This window comes from Hemitrygon akajei, chromosome 18, assembly GCF_048418815.1.
Source record: "Hemitrygon akajei chromosome 18, sHemAka1.3, whole genome shotgun sequence".
In the NCBI taxonomy this organism is placed as follows: Eukaryota; Metazoa; Chordata; class Chondrichthyes; order Myliobatiformes; family Dasyatidae; genus Hemitrygon; species Hemitrygon akajei.
In genome coordinates this window covers 4707621-4728965 of record NC_133141.1, presented here as the reverse complement: position 1 = coordinate 4728965, position 21345 = coordinate 4707621, and the positions used below count along the sequence as shown (strand labels likewise).

The following is a 21345-nucleotide window of genomic DNA, read 5'->3' as shown; positions in this document are numbered from 1 at the left end:
TCCAACGTTTATATATATGCTCGTTCATACGTACAACAGAGCTAGTTTCACCTCTCCAATTTTGGTAATTGTTCTTTCTTATCAGTGTTATGTATTTGATGCCATTCATTGCATTGCTGTGGAGAGATGGTTATATTATCCAATGATTCTGCTGTATTTTCAAACTTATGGAGAGAATTGACTTAATGGACATCTGTAAAAATGGAAACTGTTCATGACCTGGGGATGGCCTGTAATTAAAATGCAAACAGAACTTATAGCACCTGTGCTCTTCCACCTGGAAAAAAGGTCCTTTGGATAAATGATCTGTAAACCTCAGCTTGTGAAAGCAACCCAGGTTACTTTAGATTTACTGAGAAATATTAATGAGCCTCTGACTTCCTACCACCCACAGTAACCAGTGAAGTAAGGGTTTAGCTGGAACTCCCTCCTCACAAATATCCATATAGCAAATGGGTCTGTTATCTGGGGGGGGGGGGGGGGGAGCTTGTAATTGTAGACCATGGTAGCACAGTGGTTAGCACAACGCTTTACAGTACCAGTGACCTGAGTTCAATTCCAACCACTGCCTGCATGGGGGTTCCCTGTGACGGTGTGGGTTTCTGCCGGGCGCTCAGGTTTCCTTCCATAGACCAAGGACGTACCAGTTGGTAGGTTAATTGGTCATTGTAAATTGTCCCGTAATAGGGCTAGGGTTGCTGGGTGCCATGGTTCAAAGTGCCGGAAGGGCTATTCTGTGCTGTATCCCAATAACGAAGTAATTAAATCATATTTTAAATGTTGAAGGCAGGTAAATGCAGTGAAATGTGAAAACGCATGTGTGTTCATTCTCACTGTGTTGTGATGTATTCTATTGGGTGCTCCTCTTTCCTGGGGCGCATGTTGAAAAAGTCCTTAATTTCCACATTGATACCATTTGTCCATGTCCGAAATGAATGTACAGATGAATATAAACTACGAGGGAGCTCAAAGCCAGGCACATCCTGTGGCAGAACTTTCAGCTGCATATTTGTGATATCTTCAAAGTCTCACTTGGCTTTAAAAGCTTCAGACAATCTTGAAGCTGGTGACTGAGTGTGTGAATCCAGGATGGTTTTGCGCAGCTTCAAGTTAATGACCAAAACTGGTAGCTGCCGCACCAGTCATTTGCTCGCGTTGCGTCATAGCACCCTCTGCTGGCCGATTGCAGTGCTGCCCTCTGGTGAGCAACAGCTTGGAATTATATAGCACCTTTAAAAACATCCTACAAGGATAATCCACAGAGGATTATCATACAAGACTAGACATGAAGGACAAATGGTCAAAACCTCCTTACAGCAGACAGAATTTAAGAGGATATTCGATGAGAGAAAAATAAAGAAGCATGGGTTTTGCAACTTAAAGAGATGGAAGCTGCCCTGCACCTAAGAAGATAAGTTTGGGCCTTCTACCCTGCACCATTTTCCTGCACTACAGCCCTTGATTCCCTTAAGATCCAAAAGTTTTCCATCTTTATCTTGAATATACTGAGTGTTTAAACACTGAGTAGGGGATTCCAAAGACTCGCCCCTCTCTGCTTGAACCCCCCCCCCCCCCCACATCCCTATGCTGAATGGTCAGCTTTTTTATTTTGAGAATGTGACCCCAGTTCTAGATACCCCAGTCATGGAAAAACATCACCGCCTACCTCTATGCTTTCAAACCAGTAAGGATTTTGAGGATTTCAATGAGATTACCTTTCAGTCTTTTAAACTCTAAAGAGTACAGCCCCACTCTGTTTAATCTCTCCTCCAGGAACCAAGCTGATGAACTTTACTTGAATGCCCTCTGATGCATTATATCCTTGCACAGATGATGTGATCAGACTGGCACACAGTACTCCAGTTGTGGTCCCCATCAGGGCACATTCATTTCAGGAGATGCCGCCATTCTTTTAGGGAGGGAATTTCAGATTTGGAGGATTAGGGAACTGAAGGCACGATTTCTGATGGCGGAACAGATTTCAATCACTGTGTCTGTGGTGGATAGGACAGTGAAGGCAGTCAGGAGCCCAGTAGAGCAACCAAGTCTAAAAAATTTGGTTCAGCTAGGATCGCTTCTTCCTCATAGGTCCAATAACCTACTTTTGGTGCTGCCTGTAGGGTTTGCTCTGTAATGGCATGGATTTCTGTTCTACATCCTACACTCGGTAGGTTAATTGGACCCTGTAATTTGTCACTAGTACATGGATGAGTGGTATAATCTAGGAGAGCTGATAGAAGCATGTGGAGATAATAAAGTGTGATTAATGCAAATAGATGATTGATGCCTGTTGAAAACTCAGCAGGAGAGAAACAGAGTTTCATCAAAACTACCTTATCAACATGTTCTAAGATTTTAAAATAAATTATTGGTAACTCTCAGGTGTGTTGATGACTGATTGGAAGATATGATCTTTGGCCCAAAGCACTTCTTCTCTTTTCCCCATTGCTGCTCACTTTCTGTTTGTATTCGAGCTATTCACAATTATCTTTTAAGGGTTAGTTCTCCTCCTCCTATCTCAGAATGCATCTAGGTACAAGGAGAGTCCCTTTCTCAAGGGGATGATCATGGATACCTTCCTCACACTACAGAGATAGAGCAGTGTCAGAACCTGTCATCAACCGCAGTGGCTATGAGTTTCCCTACCTCTGTGCCCCTATGTGATTATCAGCAATGTATTGTGGTTTACAGCATACACTGCATTTTAAATGTGGTAATGGCTCCAAGGGTGAGGTTGGCAAATTCATCTCCTTCACCATGGCGAGAGAGCAGTAGAAGCTTGACGTCCTGCAGAATGGTGTTGGATCTGAACGATGTGGAATGGGTGCTTGGTTTGATCAGATATTGGGGATTCAAGAGGGTGTTCCGTAAGGAAACTGTGCCTCAGTCTAATGCAGTTAGGATGTCATTGTGTTCCTCTGCAGTGGCAAAGCGTCAGACACCGGATCAGCTGAGCTGTACTGGTTCTGGGAAGGAGCGATCTGCTTACTTCTTCTGGCAGGGCGGCCAATCAAGCATCAGTGGCAAAGGAGCTTCTGCACTGATGACCGTGGAGCTGGGCAAGGACAGAGAAGCACAGGTAGGATCTGACTTTCCTGGATCCGATCTCTCATGATGCGATATGAGGCTGGGGATTCACGTAAGTAGAGATCTGCTGTTCTATACAGAAGCAGGTAGAAAGCCAGGAAAATGGGGTGAGTGAGAGAGACACAGCGGGATGCCTTGCAGGGAAGTTACCCTGTCCAATCAGATCATTCCAGTGACATTTTACCATTGAGTTGGCAAATTGCAGGATTAGGAGCAGCTGTTCATGCCAAATCAGTGTTTTCCTTTCCAAAAGCTGTCAATATTTGCTCTTCACAAGGGAGCCTTGTCAAAGAAAATGAAGAGACTGACAATAGCAAACTGACACGAATTGGATCTTAGTTACAACTAATGTCCTCACATGCATACATTTTTGCAGGAAGAGTCTCTAGATGTTAGAGAGGGTCTACCCATTGATGATATCCTGATCTTCCCCTTTCATCACACCGAATTACCCTTCTCCTTTCTACTTCAAAGCACAGGAAGTGTAACAGTTTCCCTTTTATCTTCGGCCTTCACAACTTTCAGGCCCCATGAGCTGCTAGGGGAAACACTAATTAGTAATTCCTTGAATAGATTGCGTTACCCACTTACTTGGCAAGCATCTATCGATGTGTGGTGGGAAGTGTGCTGACTGGCTGCGTTACGGCCTGGTATGGGAACACCAATATTTTTAATCAGAAAATCCTACAAAAGGTAGTGGATTCAGCCCAGTACATAATGGGTAAAGCCCTCTCAACCATTGAGAACATCTACATGAAATACTGTTATAGGAAAGCAGCATCCATCATCAAAGATCCTCACCACCCAGGCCAGGCTCTTTTCTCACTGCTGCCATCAGGTAGAAGGTACAGGTGTCTCAGGACTCACACCACCAGGTTCAAGAACAGTTACTACCCCTCAACCCTTAGGCTCTTGAACAAAAGGGATAACTACACTCAATCTATTTCTGGTGTTCCCCCACAGCCAATGGTCTCACTTTAAGACTCTCTATCTTGTTATTTCATGTTCTCGTTATTTATTGCTATTTATTTATATTTGCAGTCGCACAGCTTGTTGTCCATTGATCCTGTTTACAGTCACTGTTTAATAGTTTTGCTAAGTATGCCTACAGAAAAAGAATCTCAGGGTTGTATGTGGTGACATATACTCTGATAATAAATTTTACTTTGAACTTGAGTATGTTCAGAGGGGAGATGGTAAATGAAAATGGGATTTTGTCCTTGTAGAATCTCTCTGTCCAGTTCACAAGCACATCTATGTGTTCGTAGCTATTTGCCATGTTAAATCACCTTCTGACTCCCATTCTAACCCCATGAGGCTGACCTCCTGCACTGTTCTAAAGAACCTCACTGTAAGGTCGAGGAACTCACTTTATCTTTTGGTTTAACATTGTAGACTCGACAACCTTCAACAAGTTCAAATCAGAATCAAGTTTATTATCATTGCAAATGTGTGGTTTTGCAGCAGTGGGTACAGTGCAAGACATGAACAATTACTATAAGTTTCAATAAGAAATATTTTTTTAAAACTAATAATGCAAAAGAGGGTAAAGTAGTGAGGTAGTGTCCATGAGGTGCCGGGGAGGTCTCTACCAGAGGAGATGGAGGGCACGCTTTCCCTCCGCTAGCCTGCAAGTCACCCCTGGACAAGGTGTAGCACCTGCTTAGCCCCTGATTAGGGTCAGGTGATGGTGCTGGATGGACATATGAGCAGCTGGTACATATCACAAGTCCTGGTTATGTGACCACTGACGTCAAGCAGACAATCTCTAAAGACTATTGATAATGGCTGGGGTCAACCGTCCTGTAAAGATATGGCGCACGATCAGGGTGGAAATGTCAAATACTTGAGGGTGTAGCTTTCTCATGAGAGACAAAAAGTTTAAAAGAGATTTCCAAGGCAAATATTGTACACTGAGAATGGTAGGTTCTGGAATGTGGAAGTAGTAGAAACTGGTACTTTGAAATGATCTCCTTCTGTGTCAAAAGAAAACAAGGGAAGAACAAGATCAGCAGCTAGCGTTACCTTCTCTGCATTGTTCACTTGTCATTCTGTTTCATAGAAACTGGAGAAGCAATATGGACCACGACAGTATAAAGTTCTGAGTTCTCTCAGCTAATACATTTTTGAACCAAAATCTCTGAGTTAATACAGCACTGCCAAGGAGAGTAAATACTGGTTCTGTTTCCCAGATGCTGGTGTCACAGGGGAAGGAGCCTCCCTGCTTTCTTCAGCTGTTCCAAGGGGGGATGATCATCCACAGTGGCAGGAGGGATAAGACAAATACATCACAAGGTTTGTATTAGGAACTTTTTATTAGGAGTTTGGGAAAGCAAAAGAAATGGATTGCATTTGACAAAAGAATCATTTTATCAATAAAAATGCAATAATTCTGGCAGGTATTTGAGAGAAGGAACCATTTCCCTCTGGATATCTGCATGGCTTTAAAATATCAGAATCAGAATCAGACTTTAATCGCCAAGTACCTATGCACATACAAGGAATTTACTTCCGGCAGATGTTGTCTCTCTGCTCATAACAATAATGATGATAAATATAAATGAAAATATAAATTGTACATACAGGTAGTGCAATCCAAGTAATAGTTAGCTGACAGTTAACCGGCAGTTAACTGTTCAGCAAAGTGACCGCAGTAGGGAAAAAACTTCTCCATTGCCTATTAGTCTTAGTCTGGAGGGATCTGAAGCGCCTACCAGACGGAAGCAGATCAAACAGTCCGTGCGCAGGATGGGAGGAGTCCTTTATGATGTTCCCCGCCCTCTTCTTCAACCTGGAAGAGTACAGGTCCACAATAGAGGGCAGGGAGGCTCCAATAATGCGCTTGGCAGTCCTCACTGTGCGCTGTAGTCTGGTTCTATCCTGCTTGGTGGCGGCTCCAAACCACACAATGATGGAGGTGCACAGGACAGACTCAATGACTGCAGTGTAGAACTGCAGCAGCAATTCCTGAGGCAGACCGTATTTCCTCGAGAGCCGCAGGAAAAACATGAGGGTAATATTGACTTTGTCTGACTTTGTAAAATGGGTTGATAGTGAATGCAATCCCATTAAATACATCTTAAATGTTTTTAATCGCTGGTGATTCCATTTGGCATAAATATTACTCTCCCTATTTTCTGTCATACTTTTACTATATGTTCAATATTACCCAGCCCCCCTCCATCACTCTCTTGCCTCTCTTATTTACATTCCCTCTTTTCTCAATATAATCAGTTTTACTGACATGGGATTTCCTTTTGATCATTTTGCATCCATACTCTGTGAAGACCAGAAGGTGTTTCAATGGAAACATTAAGTAGTGTTTGTGAAGCAACTGGCAGTTTGTCTTGACTGTTTGACTTTCTGTCTGAGTCTGAATGGTGTGAGTTCTATGAGTCTCAAGAAGCCTCTGTGCATAATCCAACCTGGGCAGTGCATGCAGTAATGAGGGAGTGTTGTGCAGTTCTGCTGAATGCCAAAGAAGTTCAAGGTGCTGTTCTAAGAGAGTGTTGTCATTATCCCGGCTAATTCCCATCCTCGACACCATCCAAATGGGCACTGATCTTTCATTTGAAACTGTGCTCTGTGCAAACTCTTTTTGCCCCTATGCCTCACAAAAGCAAATCCATGAGCTCAAAAGTATTTTGGAATGTTGGGGACATAATAAAGAAACATTTTTCTTTTTAGGTCCTTATTTTGATCCTTTAGTACTTTGAGGTAATTTGGAGCCACATCTGATGTACAGCCTTATCGCAATGCCCACAAACTGTGTGGAAATAAATTGCCAGAGCAGCTATTTTACAGATGGTGTTTGAAACAAGTATTATGCCCAGGATATCAAGGCAAACAGTCCTGCTTGTTGGTGCATGTTTTCAGGGACTCCAAGTCATTGTAAACACATTGATTCTGTGTTTCCATTTCTGTCTTCTGCAGGAATCTGGCGACTGTACATAGTGCAGGGGGAATTACCGGTGGAGGGGCGCCTCCTGGAGGTGGAGTGTGATTGTAGCAGCCTTCGCTCAAGAGGTTCCCTTGTCCTGGTGAACACTCAGCAGGCTCTGGTATATCTGTGGCATGGCTGCAGAGCTCAATCCAATGTAAAAGAGGTTGGCAGGAAAGCAGCCAATCATATAAAGGACCGGTAAGAAAGACATTAGTTACAATTCCTGCCGCTGCCTGTAAGGAGTTTGTATGTTCTCCCCGAGACCGCGTGGGTTTCATCCAGGTGCTCCAGTTTCCTCCCACAGTCCAAAGACGTACCAGTTGATAAGTTAATTGGTCATTGTAAATTGTCCTGTGATTAGGCTAGGGTTAAATAGGGGGTTGCTGGGCAGTGTGGCTCAGTGGGACAAAAGAGCCTATTCCACACTGTATTTCAATAAATAAAGAAAGAAATTGGACATATTAAAGCACAGTTCCCTTTGCTTTAACAAATATGTTTCTAACATCACCTTGCTTCTCTGCCAAAGGTAAATAATTACAACAGCATCATCTCCAAGGTGCTTGTGTGCAGTGGTATTTTTATTTTCACACTCTGAAATACTGGCTACATGGGTCCCCACAGGAACTCTGCCAGCTCTGCAGTAATAGGGAGACAAAAGAGAGTCTGCAGGTGCTGGAAACCTGGAGCAACAAACGCAAAATGTTGGAGGAACTCAGCAGGTCAGGCAGCATCTATGAATAGGAATAAACAGCCAATGTTTCAAGCCCAGACCTTTCATCAGGATTGGAAAGGGAGGGGGCAGAAGCCATAATAATCCCCCCACCTTCTTATTTTGGCTTCTGCCCCTTTCCAGTTCTGATGAACGATGGCCTTTGAGGATCATCCTGGTTTGTGCATTTATTTCAAAAGTCAGTGAGGCTAGAAATTCAGTTTGCAATTTTGGATGTGTGACTGTTGTCACCCAAGATTAATCACAATGGAAAGAAACAGGGTCAGAATCAATTCAGTAACAAAATGAACCTGAATTGTAATATATTTAATATTATTTCAATCTCCTTCCAGAATGTTGATCCTCTCTTCTCAAGGAGAACAGTCAATCATATAATCAGGGTATCATAGAATGATACAGCTCAGGAACTCGTTCTTCAGCCAACCGAGTCCACACACCCATCATGCACCTATTTACACTGATCTTTGACCATAAGACATAGGATCAGAATTAAGTCATTCAGCCCATTGAGTCTGTCTGCCATTCCATCATGGCTGATTTATTATCCCTCTCAACGCCATTCTTCTGCCTTCTCCCTGACTAATCATGAACCCATCAACTTCTGCCTTAAATATACTCAATGGCTTCGCCTCCACTGCCGTCTGTGTGAATTTTGCAGGTTCAACACCTTCTGGCTAAAGAAATTCCTCCTAATCTCTGTTCTAAAGGAATGCCCCTCTATTTTAAGGCTGTGCCCTTTGGTCTTAAACTCTCCCACTATAGGAAACATCCTCTCCTCATCCACTCTATCGAGGCCTTTCAATATTCAATAGATTTCAGTGAGATCCCCTGTCATTCTTTTAAACTCCAGTGAGTACAGGCCTAGAGCTATCAAACACTCCTCACCTTTTCATTCTCTGAATCATTCTCATGAACCTCCTCTGAACCTTCTCCGATGCCCGCACATCTTTTCTCAGCTAAGAGCCCCAAATCTGCTCACAATACTCCAAGTGCGGCCTGCCGATGCCTTATAAAGCTTCAGCATCACATCCTTTTAAATTCTGGTCCTGTCAAAATAAACAGTATTGCTGCATTTGTGTTCCTCACCACCGACTCAACCTGCAATATAATCTTTAGGAAATTCCGCATTAGGACTCCCAAAGGCCTCTGATTATTGGATTTTCTCCCCGTTTAGAAAATGAACACAGTAGCTGGGATGAAGGGTGATTTTACTTACCAAAAAACAAGGATGCTGAGGTTAAAAATAGAAACCTAATCATTGCCCTTTGAGTTGAAGCTGATCAGTGACTGGATATGTTTCTGTTTCCTGGCATTCTTTTCAACAGTGTTTACCCACAGAATCCAGCAGAGATCGTTGAATGTCAAGGATTGGCTCCAGTTCATTGAATGGAAATGTATGTAATGTAGCTGCCAGTGCTGTGACAGAGCATGGGAAAAGGGTGGTGATGGAGGGAAGGATAAACCTGTAGCCCCCTCAAAGCTATTCTACATTTGTCTTCAATCGTGTGCCAGTTGTGTGGAATGCTGGGCACTATTGAAAGAGCCAAAAGTTATCTCTGTGTTCTTGTCAATATTTATCTCTTAACTCAGGGGTTCCCAACCTGGGGTCCACAGACCTCTTGCTTAATGGTATTGGTCCATGGCATAAAAAAGGTTGGGAACCCTTGTGTAGATTGTTCAACTACCTGCCATTTACTTGAGTTGATCTGATTAAGTTTTATGGATTTTCCTGGCAAGCATACATCGACACTTTATTACTGTGCTTAGACTTGGTTTTAATGCAAGATCTTTTTTTCCTTAGACCACCTCAGGAACTGGGTCAGTGGAGCAGCATGAAAGTGACAGTGTGTGAGCTGGATGAGGGTTCAGAACCACCAGAGTTCTGGCAAGCAATCGGACAACCAGATCGAAAAGCATATGACTGCATGTTACAAGGTAATGGACAGCACACGGAATTGAGGGGATAGTACATTCATGGTGGCTTTTGTATAGGAGTTTCAAGTGTAGAGTCTCTGGTTTTTGTGTAGAGAAGTTCCACGTCCAGATTCACAGGGCACTGATAATCATTTCTGTTGGTTCCAGGTTGTTTGTTTGCTTTTAGGAAGTCTGGGGATATTACATTCTGTGCTGCCCAGAATTGCTGACATTCTCAGTGGAAATGCACGTGGGCCCATGTCTTTCATCGTGTGGTGTAACTTGTTATTTTTATGTCTCGTAGATCCCGGAAAGTATAACTTCACTGTACGACTCTTCAGGCTGACTGCTTCCTCGGGGGAGTTTACCATGACAGAACAGCTAAGTCCCTCACGCATCTCTAATGGTGTGATGGCCATGCCATTCTTACAGGAGGATCTCTACTCTGTTCCTCAGCCCGGTGTGTACTTGTTATGAGTTTGGTGTACTACCATGCTGAGTGTGAGGAAAGGATAAGGATTCACAATACCAAAATACTTACTACACCCAAACCCTTCACAACCCCTTTTGCAGTACAGGCAGTCCCTGAGTTACAAACGTCCGACTTACGGACAACTCATACTTACGAATGGAGGGAGGAGAACGCTGTCCGCCATTTTAAATTGGATCACGACGCCATCTGCCATTTTAAGTCGTTGCTGTTAACACTGTGTTGAGTGTGTAACTTTGTATTTGGCTTAAATATTTCTTAGCAAGATTCACCCTGATCCCCCTTTTCCAGTCAGCACCGCCCCACTTGTCCCATTAACCTGTCTCGTTCGTAACCCGGGGACTGCCTGTATACTCACTATTCTGATGTGGTTAATGACTTTATAGAAGGAATCTCACACCTCCCACCCCCACCCCCCCACTGCTCCAGACCCTGGATGTGACTGCAGATACAGAAAATGTGGTTGAATATTAAATTTCTTCTGGTATCACCCATCGTCACACCCAGCTGCATTAAGCACCACTACCTCAGAATAAAACAAGAATCATAATGGATGGGACACACAATACTTCATTCCAATGTCTTAAAGGTCACCGTCACCCACCCAGCCTTACTGTCCTCACGATCACCAGCCAGGAACACTGCCCACCCACTTCCAGCAGCTACTGCTTCAATGCCCCTTGTTAGGCATGGTACAATTTCTCAGCTCTCCAGGCTGCTTTGCTTTAACAATGTCATGGCTGATCTCACTGTAGCCTCAACTCCACACTTTTGCCTTGTCAGGGAGCTTTTCAACATTTGCATATCTTCCTCTCCTTACAATTTTTCAAAGATTCTTCTTTCCCACCACATCTCCTGAGGGTTTTCTATTTCACCCTTTCTCATTCTTTTACACTCCACTTGAGACATTTCTTACCCTTTCTCTTGCAGTCTGCTAAGTCTTCCACTGCTCATCTCTTGAGATCCTAACCCCACTTCGAAACTGGTAAGGCTCTGTGCCTGTGGTGTTGTGAATAAGTTGTAATGAACCAGGGCTGTTGTTACCTAGCCCTTCACCTTAATTCCCAAGTTCCTTCCTAGGTAAGCACAAAGCAATCCTTTGTGAGTCCAGAAAATCCTACTAAAAGTCGTGGATACGGCCCAGTCCATCATGAGTAAAGCCCTCCCTACCTCTGAGCACATCTCCATGAAATATCGTCAGAGACCCCCATCACTCAGACCATGACCCCTTCTCCCTGCTGCATCTGAAAGAAGGTATGGGAGCCTAAGGACTGACACCACCAGGTTCAACCATCAGGCTCTTGAACCAAAGGGGATAACTTCAGTCAACTTTACTTGTCCCTTCACTGAAATAATCCCACAACAGATGGACTCACTTTCAAGGACTCCTCACCTCATGTTCTTGATATTTATGCTTAGTTATTTATTTATTATTTATTTATTTTTGTATTTGAACAGTTTTTTGTCTTTTGCACACTGGTTGAAGGATCAAGTTGGTATGGTCCTTCATTGATTCTATATGGTTATTATTCTATAGATTTATTGAGTATGCCCACAGAAAAATGAATCTCAGGGTTGTATATGGTGACTTTGATAATAAATTTACTTTGAACTTTGAGTTACCTCATAACCCTGGCCTGTAGGACATTCATGGCCTTTCCTGTATCAAGGGTCCGCCAAGACCCTATCTGCTCAGTAATAAATTGTCCTTTGGTATCAGACTGCAACTTGCAATTCCCTATATCCTGCCCAGACGTGTGAGTCAGTTTCAGATGGGCAGAAGAGGCAAGCACTTGAGGCTTATATTTAAATGCATCGGACTTAGCTTACTTACATAGTACCCCCTGGTGTTGCCAGTACAATGATATCATTTTTGTCTCTGCTGTGTTCCTCCAGCACTGTTCCTCCTGGACAATTGGTTTGAAGTTTACCTGTGGCAGGGTTGGTGGCCACCAGAAAGCAAAAACACGGGCTCAGCGAAGATTCGCTGGGACATGGAGCGAAGATGTGCCATGGAGACAGCCCTCCACTATTGCACAGGTCAGTGCTGCGGTTACCCACACAAGGCAGAAGCTTGAGCTAAGCCACTGCATTCTTCTGGAGGAGAATAATTTCTTGAAACTGGAATATTTGTTTCATTCAATCAGAAAAGAACACAAGACGGCCTCCCAAAGCGTACTTGGTTCATGCTGGCATCGAGCCATTGACCTTCACCAATATTTTCCCACGGTGGGATTACAACATGGAGAATGCACAACAGGTATTTGCAATTCTCAGTAATGTATAATAATAATAATAAGCATCCGTTAGTCTCATGAGACCTTGGATTTGCACCTTGGAAGGTTTCCAGGGTGCAGGCCTGGGCAGGGTTGTATGGGAGAAGACCGGCAGTTGCCCAAGCTGCAAGTCTCCCCTCTCCACGCCACCGATGTCGTCCAAGGGAAGGGCGCTAGGACCCATGCAGCTTGGCACCGGTGACGTTGCAGAGCAATGTGTGGTTAAGTGCTTTGCTCAAGGACACAACGCGCTGCCTCAGCTGAGGCTTGAACCACTGACCTTCAGATTACTAGACCGATACCTTATCCACTAGGCCACATGCCAACACTTCAGTAATGTAAGGCTCTTACTAAATGGCTTTTATTCTGTCTGCAAGGCCACAGGCACAGTGCCTGCCTCTCCTGCAGAACGCTAGCCTATCTTCCTCTTCTTGGGTAGCCCCTTAGAGTCAAGGATGTCTTGTTTCCACTCAGGTTCTGTTGGTTCTGAGGTGGCTGATGAGACTAAGTTAACAGATTTCACGACACATGCTGGTGATAAAATTATGAAAGGGATAGATAAGATAGAGGCAGGAAAGCTCTTTCCACTGATAGGCGAGACTAGAACAAGGGGACATTGACTCAAAATTCAGGGGAGTAGATTTAGGGTGGAGATAAGGAGGAACTGCTTTTCCCAGAGGGTGGTGAATCTGTGGAATTTTCTGCCTAATGAAGCAGTGGAGGCTACCTCAGTAAATATATTTAAGACAAGGTTGGATAGATTTTTGCATAGTAGGGGAATTAAGGGTGATGGGGGAAAGGCAGGTAGCTGGAGATGAGTCCATGGCCAGATCAGCCATGACCTTATTGAATGGCGTAGCAGACTTGATGGGTCAGATGGCCTACTCTTGCTCCTATTTCTTAAGTTCTCATGTGATAATATACCTGATCCTGACTACAGTTTATTTGGAAGAAATATATACTTTGTAATTGTCAGTGTAGTGAGAGAACCTGGGAAGATGGTCATGGAGAATGGGATTAATGGTGCAAAAGAACTTTACACTCAGAACTGTTCCCTCCTTTAAGATATTTCCAAAATACTATTTACTTCGGGGACTCAGTACCATTTTTAGCCTGATAATGCTTTTTGAGCTGTGTTAAAAGCTGTGTTGAGCTGTGTTAAAAGTGTGTGCTGTTGTACCTAATCCGCACCTCTGGCTTAAGAAGACTGCAGAGACCACACTATCTCAGCAACTTAGTCCCAGTCCCTGCCTGTTGTGTGTAAGTGTTTGATGTAATCTAATTGGATTTTACACTTAGCTTACATTTTAGGTTGTTTAAAAGGGTGTTGGGTGGCAGGGTGGAGATAAATCTCTACCAAAGGAGGTGTAAGGTGCTCCTTCCCTCTGCTAGCCTGCAGGTCACCCTTGGGCAAGGTGTACCACCTGCTTAGCCCCCCAACCCCCGAACAGGGTTACGTGAAACCGTGGGAGCAGGTGGTGGATGGTCATACGAGTAGCTGGTGCAGATCACAATTCCTGCTTATGTGACCAATGAAGCCAGGTAGACAATCTCTGAGGAGTATTGATAATGGCTGGGGTAAAGACACCGCCCAGAAGAAGGCAATGGCAAACCACTTCTGTAGAAAGATTTACCAGGAATAATCTAGGTCATGAGACCATGATCACCCACGGCATATGGTGATGATGATGAAAAGGGTGTAAAATCATCCAGAGCAGTGCCACACAAGAGAACAACATCTTTTACGAGATATTAAACTAAGGCCCATCAACATGACCATAAGACATAAGAGCAGAATTAAGCCATTTGGCCCATTGATTCTGTTATGCCATTCAAATATGGCTGATCATTTTTTCCCCTCCTCAGCCCCACTCCCCAGCCTTCTCTCCATAACCTTTGATGCAGTATCCAGTCAAGAAGCTATCAAGCTCTGCCTTAAATATACCCAATGACCTGACCTCCACAGCTGTCAAAATAAATTCCACAATTTCACCACCCTCTGGCTAAAGAAATTTTACTGTATCTCTTTTTTAAATGGACACCTCTCTATACTGAGGCTGTGTCCTCTTGTCCTAGACACCTCTACATCTGCTCTGTCTAGACCTTTCAACATTCGAAAGGTTTCAATGAGATTCCCGCCTCATCCTTCTAAATTCCAATGAGTACAGACCCAGAGCCATTAATCAGTCCTAGTATAATAACCCTTTCATTCCCAGGATCATCCTTGTGAACCTCCTCTGAACCCTCTCCAATGCCAACACATCTTTTCTAAGATGAGGAGCCCAAAACTGTTCACAATACTCAAGGTGAGGCCTCACCAGTGCCTTACAAAGCCTCAGCATCACATCCCTGCTTTTGTATTCTAGACCTCTTGAAATGAATGCTAACATTGCGTTTGCCTTCCTCACAACTGACTCAACCTGCAAGTTAACGTTTAGGGTGTTCTGCACGAGGACTTCCAAATCTCTTTGTATATCAGATTTTTGGATTTTATCCCCATTTAGAAAATAGTCTGCACATTTATTTCTTCTACCGAAGTGCATGACCATGCATTTCCCAACATTGTATTTCATTTGCCACTTTCTTGCCCATTCTCCTAATCTGTCTAAGTTCTTCGGCATCCTACCTGTTTCCTCAACACTACCTGCCCCTCCACCAATCTTCGTATCATCTGCAAACTTGGCAACAAAGCCACCTATTCTATCACCTTCATCATTGATATACAGCATAAAAAGAAGTGGTCCCAATACAGACCTCTGCCGAACACCACTAGTCATTAGCAGCTAACTAGGAAAAGATGCTTTTATTCCCACTTGCTGCCTCCTACTAATCAGCAATGCTCTAACCATGCCAGTACCTTTCCTATAATACCATGGGCTCTTAACTTGCTAAGCAGCCTCATGTGTGGTACCCTGTCAAAGGCCTTCTGAAAGTCGAAATATACAATATCTACTGAATCCCCTTTATCTATCCTACTTGTAATCTCCTTAAAGAATTCCAACAGTTTCATCAGGCAGGATTTTTCCTTAAGAAAACCATACTGACTTTGTCCTATCTTGTCCTGTGTTACCAAGCACTCCATAACCATAGATCCATAACAGCACGGAAACAGGCCATCTCGACCCTTCTAGTCCATGCCGAACGCTTACTCTCACCTAGTCCCACCGACCTGCACTCAGCCCATAACCCTCCATTCCTTTCCTGTCCATATACCTATCCAATATTTTTTTTAAATGACAAAATCAAACCTGCCTCTACCACTTCTACTGGAAGCTCGTTCCACACAGCTACCACTCTCTGAATAAAGTCCCCCCTCGTGTTATTCCTAAACTTTTTCCCCCTAACTCTCAACTCATGTCCTCTTGTTTGAATCTCCCCTACTCTCAATGGGAAAAGTCTATCCACGTCAACTCTATCTATCCCCCTCAAAATTTTAAATATCTCTATCAAGTCCCCCCTCAACCTTCTACGTTCCAAAGAATAAAGACCTAACTTGTTCAACATTTCTCTGCAACTTAGGTGCTGAAACCCAGGTAACATTCCAGTAAATCTTCTCTGTACTCCCTCTATTTTGTTGACATCTTTCCTATAATTTGGTGACCAGAACTGTACACAATACTCCAAATTTGGCCTCACCAGTGCCTTGTACAATTTTAACATTACATCCCAACTCCTATACTCAATGCTCTGATTTATAAAGGCCAGCATACCAAAAGCTTTCTTCACCACCCTATCCACATGAGATTCCACCTTCAGGGAACTATGCACCATTATTCCTAGATCACTCTGTTCTACTGCATTCCTCAATGCCCTACCATTTACCATGCATGTCCTATTTTGATTAGTCCTTCCAAAATGTAGCACCTCACACTTATCAGCATTAAACTCCATCTGCCATCGCTCAGCCCACTCTTCTAACTGGCCTAAATCTCTCTGCAAGCTTTGAAAACCTACTTCATTATCCACAACGCCACCTACCTTAGTATCATCTGCATACTTACTAATCCAATTTACCACCCCATCATCCAGATCATTAATGTATATGACAAACAACATTGGACCCAGTACAGATCCCTGAGGCACACCACTAGTCACCGGCCTCCAACCTGACAAACAGTTATCCACCACTAATCTCTAGCATCTCCCATCCAGCCACTGTTGAATCCATTTTACTACTTCAATATTATTACCTAACAATTGAACCTTCCTAACTAACCTTCCGTGTGGAACCTTGTCAAAGGCCTTACTGAAGTCCATATAGACAACATCCACTGCTTTACCCTCGTCAACTTTCCTAGTAACCTCTTCAAAAAATTCAATAAGATTTGTCAAACATGAACTTCCACGCACAAATCCATATTGACTATTCCTAATCATACCCTGTCTATCCAGATATTTACACATCAAACTTATAGGCCGATAATTGCTAGGTTTACTCTTAGAACCCTTGTTAAACAATGGAACCACATGAGCAATACGTCAATCCTCCAGCACCATCCCCGTTTCTAATGACATTTGAAATATTTCTGTCAGAGCCCCTGCTATTTCTACACTAACTTCCCTCAAGGTCCTAGGGAATATCCTGTCAGGATCTGGAGACTTATCCACTTTTATATTCTTTAAAAGCGCCAGTACTTTCTCTTCTTTAATCATCATAGTTTCCATAACTACCCTACTTGTTTCCCTTACCTTACACAATTCAATATCCTTCTCCATAATGAATACCGAAGAAAAGAAATTGTTCAAAATCTCCCCATCTCTTTTGGCTCCACACATGGCTGTCCACTCTGATTCTCTAAGGGACCAATTTATCCCTCACTATCCTTTTGCTATTAATATAACTGTAGAAACCCTTTGGATTTATTTTCACCTTACTTGCCAAAGCAACCTCATATCTTCTTTTAGCTTTTCTAATTTCTTTCTTAAGATTCTTTTTACATTCTTTATATTCCTCGAGCACCTCATTTACTCCATGCTGCCTATATTTATTGTAGATATCTCTCTTTTTCTGAACCAAGTTTCCAATATCCCTTGAAAACCATGGCTCTCTCAAACTTTTAACCTTTCCTTTCAACCTAACAGGAACATAAAGATTCTGTACCCTCAAAATTTCACCTTTAAATGATCTCCATTTCTCTATTACATCCTTCCCATAAAACAAATTGTCCCAATCCACTCCTTCTAAATCCTTTCGCGTCTCCTCAAAGTGAACCTTTCTGCAATCCAAAATCTCAACCCTGGGTCCAGACCTATCCTTCTCCATAATTATATTGAAACTAATGGCATTGTGATCACTGGACCCGAAGTGCTCCCCAACACATACCTCCGTCACCTGACCTAACTCATTCCCTAACAGGAGATCCAACACTGCCCCTTCTCTAGTTGGTACCTCTATGTATTGCTGCAAAAAACTATCCTGCACACATTTTACAAACTCCAAACCATCCAGCCCTTTTACAGAATACGATTCCCAGTCTATGTGTGGAGAATTAAAATCTCCCACAATCACAACCTTGTGCTTACTACAAATATCTGCTATCTCCTTACAAATTTGCTCCTCCAATTCTCACTCCCCATTAGGTGATCTATAATACACCCCTATAAGAGTTACTACACCTTTCCCATTCCTCAATTCCACCCAAATAGTCTCCCTAGATGAGCCCTCTAATCTATCCTGCCAAAGCACTGCTGTAATATTTTCTCTGACAAGCAATGCAACACCTCCCCCTCTTGTCCCTCCAATTCTATCACACTCCTCCTGCAATCATGTTTCACTAATAGGTGCAACATCATATTTCCAGGTATCAATCCATGCTCTAAGTTCATCCACCTTTCTTACAATGCTCCTAGCATTAATATAAATGCATTTAAGAAATTCTCCCCCTCTTACTCTCTGTGTATCCCTAACAGTGCAAACAACTTTACTATCTTCTTTTTCTTCCTTCTCCCCTACAACTTCGGTCTGAGCGCTCCCCTTCTCTATCACCTGTCTATCCTCCCTCATACACTGTCTACAAGCTTTCTCTATTTGTGAGCTAACCTCCTCTCTCCTAGTCTCTTCAATTTGATTCCCACCCCCCAACCATTCTAGTTTAAAGTCTCCCCAGTAGCCTTAGCAAATCTCCCCTCCAGGATATTGGTCCCCCTAGGATTCAAGTGCAACCCGTCCTTTTTGTACAGGTCACACCTACCCCAAAAGAGGTCCCAATGATCCAGAAACTTGAATCCCTGCCCCTTGCTCCAATCCCTCAGCCACGCATTTATCCTCCACCTCATTCCATTCCTACTGTCACTGTTGTGTGGCACAGACAGTAATCCCGAGATTACTACTTTTGCGGTCCTTCTTCTCAACTCCCTTCCTAACTCCCTATATTCTCCTTTCAGAACCTCTTCCCTTTTCCTACCTATGTCATTGGTACCTATATGTACCACGACCTCTGGCTCCTCACCCTCCCACTTCAGGATACCTTGAACGCGATCAGAAATATCCCGGACCCTGGCACCAGGGAGGCAAACTACCATCCGGGTCTCCTGATTGCATCCACAGAATCGCCTATCTGACCCCCTAACTATCAAGTCCCCTATTACTACTGACTTCCTCTTCCTTAATTTCCACTTGGCTAACATAACTAGAAATAGATTAATCACTGGTTTGGAATCTGCAAATTGGCTGTCACCTTTTGGAAAGGTGACATCAGGAGCACTTTACAAACTGACTCAGTTTGAGCCAATCTGAGGAGGAATGTGAAAATCGCAATCAATTATTGCTGCACTTCAAACAGAGCAGATTTTTATTTTTGTGCCAATGTAAAGTAGCAGATACCTGAAGAGATAAAAATCGGGGCAGAGGGGGTGAAAAATGAACTGTTGATTCACTCCTGCCATTTCAGACTGTTAAGATCTAGTTTGGAACTATCCAAATATTTCTTCATATTGGCAATGATTCATTTATTCTGTGATTCAGATGGGACAGGATGTCATGAACAGAGTGGTGCTTGTTCAGGATGCTTTACTGTCACTGTGTAAAACCCAGTACTCCTTGGAAGAGATTATGTCCAGACCACTTCCAGAAGGTGTTGACCCTCAGAAGCTGGAAACCTACCTCTCCGATAAAGATTTTCAGGTAACCTTTGTATAATGTAGTGAATAACTCCAGTACGTTGTGGGGAGTACTGAATGTAGCAGGACCGCTCTTGTACCTCAAAGCAAGAGGATGCAAGGAATATTGGGTCTGAATGTCAGAGCAAGCCATTTTTTGAGCAGTTTGTTTGTAGACATCAAGAGTTGGCATTCAAGCCCAATATTTCTCCAATTAGTAGTTCTTAAATGTCCTTTTATTTGTTTTTTCTCTAACTACCCTCATAATTAGTCCACAAAGCAGTTGATTCAGTAACAGCCAGTCACCTCAGCATCCCAGTATCTCCTGCGTTCCCTATTTTTAATCTTCAATGGTGGGATCAGGTATGGCTATAAGAGCTCCAGTCTTAGCTGAGAAACTGCAGTGCATCCATTAATGTACACTGGACTAGTATGGAATTGGAGCGGTGATGCCAAAAATTTGGAGTTTTGGAGCTGCAGAGTTTGGCAGCTGCAAGTGTGCCGCCGGTTCGTGAGATGGGCCTCTAACCAGGCTGTAGGGCACTGGAATCCAACATTTGAGAGGTGGCTGGATTTGGAGCAAAGAGGGTTTAAACTTCAGCTGAGGAATGTCTAGTAAGTGCTTTTGGTTCAAGAAGCATCATGGAGAATGGAGAAGGGATTGTGGGAGCCAGGAACTGACCTTGGTTCATGGGGCTGAGAGATGTGCTGGAGCTCAGGGGAGCTTTGGATATGATTTCAGTGTGAGTAGGATGGGACCAAAAATATAGGCCAAACACACAAAATTGCCTGAGGGACTCAGCAAGTCAAGTAGCATGAACTCAAACTATAACTGAATGTCAAATCTGTCAAGAGTAAGGGAGAAAATCAAAACTTCATTTGATATGTTCCATAGAAATATAGAACATAGAAAACCTACAGCACAATACAGGCCCTTCAGCCCACAATGTTGTGCCACACCTGCACTTAATTTAGAAATTACCTAGGGTTACCCATAACCCTCTATTCTTCTAAGCTCCGTGTACCTGTCCAAGAGTCTCTTAAAAGACACTATCGTACCGGCCTCCACCACCATCGCTGGCAGCCCATTCCATGTACTCATCACTCTCTCCATAAAAGAACTTAACCCTGACATCTTCTCTGTACATACCTTCAAGCACCTTAAAACTGTGCCCTCTCATGCTAGCCATTTCAGCCCTGGGAAAAGCCTCTGACTATCCACACGATCAATGCCTCTCATCATCTTATACACCTCTATCAGGTCACTTCTCATCTTCTGCTGCTCCAAGGAGAAAAGGCCAAGTTCACTCAACCTATTCTCATAAGACATGCTCTCCAATCCAGACAACATCCTTGTAAACCTCCCCTGCTCCCTTTCTATGGTTTCCACATCCTTCCTGTAGTGAGGCGACCAGAACTGAACACAATACTCCAAGTGGAGTCTGACCAGGGTCCTATATAGCTGTAACATTACCTCTCAGCTCTTGAACTCAATCCCATGGTTGATGAAGGCCAATACACTGTATGCCTTCTTAACCACAGAGTCAACCTGTGCAGCTGCTTTGAGTGTGCTATGGACTTGGACCCCAAGATCCCTCTGATCCTCCACACTGCCGAGAGCCTTACCATTAATACTATATTCTGCCATCATATTTGACCTACCAAAATGAACCACCTCCCACTTATCTGGGTTGAACTCCATCTGCCACTTCTCAGCCCAGTTTTGCATCCTATCATTGTATCGCTGTAACCTCTGACAGCCCTCCACACTATCCACAACACTCCCTCATTTAGTAACTTTCTCATC

General features: G+C 43.4%; 1 protein-coding gene across 8 annotated transcripts in view; it reads left to right on the top strand.

Moving 5' to 3' along the window:
• The window catches only part of LOC140741038 (supervillin-like), a 249757-nt gene that overhangs the window by 219714 nt on the left and 8698 nt on the right, over nt 1-21345 (top strand). For all 8 annotated transcript variants that reach the window (XM_073070681.1, XM_073070680.1, XM_073070682.1 and 5 more), the window contains 8 exons: nt 2925-3079; nt 5280-5382; nt 7021-7228; nt 9562-9695; nt 9979-10134; nt 12061-12204; nt 12312-12424; nt 19405-19563. In XM_073070681.1, coding sequence (XP_072926782.1) covers nt 2925-3079; nt 5280-5382; nt 7021-7228; nt 9562-9695; nt 9979-10134; nt 12061-12204; nt 12312-12424; nt 19405-19563 — 1172 coding nt within the window. The remainder of the gene's footprint in view (nt 1-2924; nt 3080-5279; nt 5383-7020; nt 7229-9561; nt 9696-9978; nt 10135-12060; nt 12205-12311; nt 12425-19404; nt 19564-21345) is intronic.